The following is a 5,323-nucleotide window of genomic DNA, read 5'->3' on the forward strand; positions in this document are numbered from 1 at the left end:
CTTTAGACCGTTCTTGCGCTTGATCTAATTATCGTGGAAGGTTGATTTTTTCAGGTTCTTTTGCATTTTGCAACATTTGCAAAGTCCCACTCTGTGCCACGAGTGGCTCTAGTTTTTTTTTTTTTTCGAAATTTACACACCTTCCTGAGCTTAAACTGCAGTAGTTGCAGCAACCATTCAACTTCTCTAGACCTTCTGTAGTGGCAACGTGTTCCTTAAATATATATTGGAACATTTTTGCAAAACTGGAATTGCCACAGTTCAACATGTGCAAAAAGTCGAAAATCGGCTCTAGAAGGCGTATTTTTGCATCGATTTTCTTCGGGTTTTCATTTTTATAATCTACCTGTAATTTCTGACCTGATAGCACTTGAAAAATTACGAAATTCGAAAATTCGTCGCTCACTTTTTTCGATCAAATTTTTCGATTTTTTTGCAACTTTTTTGCTTTTGCATCGATTGATCTGAAATTTCAAATGCAAAGAGACTTCACTAATGTTAATAATATGATACAGTCAAATTTTGTACGTCATTTCCGATTTTAAACAGGAAAGCGACTGAAGTTCAAATCTACTTCCGGTTGAATAACTTCCGGTGTAATTTATGTAGGTCAACAAAATTTGGCTGATCTTTGGCAAATAACATTTTATGGCCGATTTTAAAATAAAATCCAGACCGGAAGCGATACTTTGGCCGCCATATTGAAAAAACACACTTTTATAAAACTCAAAATGGGGCCTCAGGGTTAATGTTGATATGCTCAAATTTGATGTGAATGTAGTTTGCAATCGATTGCGCAAAAAACATTGGGAGCCGAATTTTGAATTTCGCTTTTGCTTTTTTGCAACTTCCGGTTGAAATTTTTTAAAGCTTTAAACGATCACACCATGTGACCTTGACCTTTGATGACCTTGACCTTCATAGGGTCAAAGGTCATTGACCTTGGCTATCATTTGATACTTTGACCTTTGACCTCCTACATGTACTTCCGGTTTTATAGCTATCTGTAAAAAGCCAAATTCGCAACTTTGGACTGCTCTAGCACGTGACCTAATTAACCTAGAGGGTTAATTTTTTCGGTTTCATAATGTGCTTCTCATGCCCTTTACACAGATATATAACAATCGTTGTTTTAAAGCAAAATTGAAATTCGTGATTTTTTCAAATTTGAGTTTTTTTTTTACAATATTTGCGTCTTTTTGAGCTTGGTATATGTATATCTTATCATCTATTTGATGTAGAACCTTGATATTTGGAATACAACTAGACACTTTGAATATAAATTCACCTATGACAAAAAAACTTATGTGGGCGTGGCACATCCGGGTTGAATTACTAATTGTTTACATTTAGAGGCAGGGGCATAACTCGCATAGGATGTGTTTGTTCAAAAAGGGACTTTGCACACAATTACCTCATCCTTTTGGCCAGTTTGTGTTAACAGCTCAGTTGTTTCAGCCTTATAGTTCCAAAAAAGGAACGGGTTTTAACATTTGGATTTTTTCATTTTTCGATTTTACCTTTGTTGACGTTTGTTGACCTATATCTTTTGACCTATATTATGTAGGAGCTTTACATTTCGAACATAACGTAACATTCTGAATATCAATTAACCTATGCAAAAAAAATTGAAGTGGGCGTGGCACATCCGGGTTAAATTACTCATTATTGACATTTTTGGCCAGGGGCATAACTCGCAAAGTATACATTTGTTCAAAATGGAACTTTGCATACAATTACCTCATATATTGAGCCACTTTGTCTTAGAATTTCAATTGTTTTTGCTTCATAGTTCAAAAAAAGGAACAGGTTTTGGAATTTAAAAATTTTCAATTTTTGACCTTGACCTTTGTTGACCTTGACCTTTCTAACATCAAACGTCATTGGCATTGGCTATCTATTTATACTTTTATATTTGCCGTCCTATGTCAACTTCCGGTTTTATAGTCGTTAGCAATTTGAAATTTTGATGGCGTATATCTCTTGATCTTGACCTTTTTAGACCTTTTTCTTTACAAGATCAAAGGTCATTGACCTTGGCTATCTGCTGATACTTTCATTTGTGAGGTCTGACGTCCACTTCCGGTATTACAATCTTCTAAAAAATGAAAATTTCTCAACTTTACACCGTTCTTGCGCTTGATCTAATTATCGTGGAAGGTTGATTTTTTCAGGTTCTTTTGCATTTTGCTACATTTGCAAAGTCCCACTCTGTGCCACGAGTGGCTCTAGTTGTATTTTTGTATTGATGATTGATCCCATTTCACTTTGAAATAATAGACCTAATTTCGACCCATGTGAAATAATGAGATTATTGCTTTTATTACTTTTTATTAAGAAGCAGATTCCACATCCAGGAAACCTGTAAATTCTGGTGAAGGATATCTCTGTCTTACTTGTGTGACAACACATGCAGGTAGCGGTACTCTGATGTTTTTACCAAGGAAGTCCCATATCCAGCGCATAAACTGACGATATGCTGTGTATCTGCGGCGTCTGAAATATAATCATTATAAAAATGCATCAAAATGTTATACTTGTAATGTAAACGGGCTGCTTGTTTGCATGGCTGACCACTGTAACGGAGCAAGTTGGCGGGTTCTACTTGTAAACTGCAAAGTTGATCATTCTTACAAACTCTATAATCGTTTGTAAGAAACTGGATACGGACACTTTCCTTCAATTGATACTAACGCTTACAATATTAACAAACACTTTATTTACATCCATTAACCTAACTAACTAACACTGAATACTAAACAATAAATATAACCCCGAGTCTAAACCAAAAGGGGAGAAATAAATACTAATTTGTTCACTTACTCATTTTGGGATTTGTCCATCGGCCCATAATGCTGCTTGTATAGTGGCTGTAGTCTACATCAAGTACATCTGGGTCCCGACAGACCTGCCAAAATGTTGTATTGGATTTCGAGTTTCGTTTTGCAGTTCGGATGGTTAGCACTTGATTTGTTTATTGCAAATGATAAGGGGTTGTAAATGGGCTAAACTAACTTTAAATGATAAAGAACAACATTCCAGTCAACTGTCTTTTTGTTTTGTTTCTTTTTTTTGTTACAATTGCCTAGGTCAGGACTAGGCCTATGTCAAACTCGAATGAATGCCAAAAACCACTAACTTAGCAACTCAGTAATGACTGGAATTAACTGATGTTTTCATGATTTCTGCACCCAGAAATGACGCATTATTTTACATAAGAGAAAACAAACATACTGAAACAGGGTAGGAAGCCACAGGGAATCCCTTTTCTATAAATGGCGCCACGCATCTAGCCTATTTATAGTAACGCTTGATGTGACTTTCAATTTCCGTCAAGCATATTAAAATCAAGGAAAATCTGACTTTTAAACGACTTTCTATAAAACAATGTGTTCAACTTACCATTCAATATTGTTCAGCCTACTAAAATCGGCAGGAATGCCCCCTGTAGCAGCTGGTTCACCAACTTCACTTCCGCTACCCTCATCGTCACCATCGGCGTCGGAGGCATAGAGTTCGTACCTATACGACAAATTGCCGTGACCTTCTGCAAAATTATCTGGAGATCTTCTTCTTTCACTATCAGATTCCTCAAGATCATAGGAGCTCTCAGAACACGATAAAATTACATTTCTTTCGAAATCAGTCGAGTTGCTGCTATCACTTTCACGGTGCGCCATGTTTGCTCTTTACCTCTGTGACGTCACACAGAAATGGCGACTATTGACGACTGTCTGATTAACGACCGGTGCAGGGGTGGCATAAAAAGTGTTTTTCTGAGGCATTGGGCTATATTATTGCTGTATAACTTTGGGAAATTGTATTAAATAGTTATAGATATTTAAAAAAATGTCTTTTAGGCGATATTGAGATCCATGTCAGCTTCTCTTTATTTGGCCGTCACGACGGATGGATATTCTATCGACGTTCGTGACTCCAATATCCTGTAACTCCTTCATTTCCTCAGCAGATCATCCATTGAGGTCTGGATGTCGAATGACCCCTTTGGAAGAGTTCAGAGAGGAATGAGGTGAAACTTTTATTGGTATGTTTGCCAAAGTGACCGATTTAAGCAAGAGTTCAGAATGAATTCTGCGTGCACATTCAACCAACAAGGAGCCGTTACGCAGTTTTTTCGTAGATTTGGGCTCACTTGCAAGACCTGTCAATCCTCTTGCTTACGCTCGATTGTGTTTTTTTTTGTTTGTGTAGCCATGAAGAAAAAAGAAGAATTCATCTCCCGAGACCCCCGACCACCACGGACCACGACATCCGCACGGGCTGGCGCTGGCGCTGGCGCTGGCGCCCTAGGGGTAATCGGGAGATTTACCCAATTGACCCAAGCCGCTGCTTCTGAGTCAGTGAAATGATTTGGAAGAAACAAGATACTAACTATTACAAGAAAAAGTTTAATCTGTTCTGACCACCGACTCATGGGCTCAACACGACAAGCCGATTGACTAGTGTGGGCCACACCGGCCACCCGTCTAGGACCCCGGGCCACTGGGGGTTGATTGCCGTGAGAGACATTTGTACACTTTGCCTAAAATCCATAAGAATCCAACCAAGGAGTGGTTTATCTCGAATAAAATCCATAAAGGCCGCCCGATTATATTTGACTGTGGTAGTGAGTCGTATGCAGTGTCAGAATACATTGATCATTTCTTACTACCTCTAACATGTCAACATCGCGTTTACCTTAAAGACATAACCGATTTTGTCAATAAAATAAAAAATCTTCGAGTTCCCTCTAATGCTATTTTAATTTCTATCGACGTTTCTTCTATGTATACCAATATCGATAACACTACTGGTTTAACGGCAGTTCGTAAAGCTTTTAATAGAAACCCAGATCCAAACAGACCCGACGATGCAATTCTACAGCTTTTAGAGATTTGTCTTAGTCGAAACGATTTCACATTTAATGGAAAAACATATTTACAAACTTCAGGGACAGCTATAGTCAAACGATTCGCCCCTTCATACGCAAACCTATTCATGGCAGAGTGGGAACTCTGTCCATTTGACCACTTTTTTTAGGGACGCTTTTTGGATGACATTTTTATGGTTTGGACTTATTCTATCAAACAGTTTTGGAAATTCTTTGAAATTCTCAACAACCACCATCCTTCCATCAAACTTACCGCAAACGTGAGTGACAAAAGCATAGACTTTCTCGATACCACTGTCTTTAAGGGAGATTTCATAGCAGAAACAAATAAACTGGCTATTAAAGTGTATTTCAAAGCAACTGATACTCGTCAACTCTTGCACCCTTTCACCCAAAACGTACCTTTTCTGGTATAATTAAAAACAAGTTTTA

At 37.8% G+C, this 5,323-nt stretch overlaps 1 protein-coding gene across 1 annotated transcript; it reads right to left on the reverse strand.

The window, feature by feature from the left end:
- Nucleotides 1-2,333: 2,333 nt before the first annotated feature.
- Nucleotides 2,334-3,680, reverse strand: LOTGIDRAFT_174456 (hypothetical protein; the record flags this gene model as incomplete). Its single annotated transcript, XM_009053041.1, has 2 exons — nt 2,334-2,496; nt 3,523-3,680. 2 exons carry the CDS (start codon nt 3,678-3,680, stop codon nt 2,334-2,336), a joined length of 321 nt encoding a protein of 106 aa, XP_009051289.1.
- Between the last annotated feature and the right edge of the window lie 1,643 nt (nt 3,681-5,323).

Source organism: Lottia gigantea (genome assembly GCF_000327385.1).
Source record: "Lottia gigantea unplaced genomic scaffold LOTGIsca_197, whole genome shotgun sequence".
NCBI lineage: Eukaryota > Metazoa > Mollusca > Gastropoda > Lottiidae > Lottia > Lottia gigantea.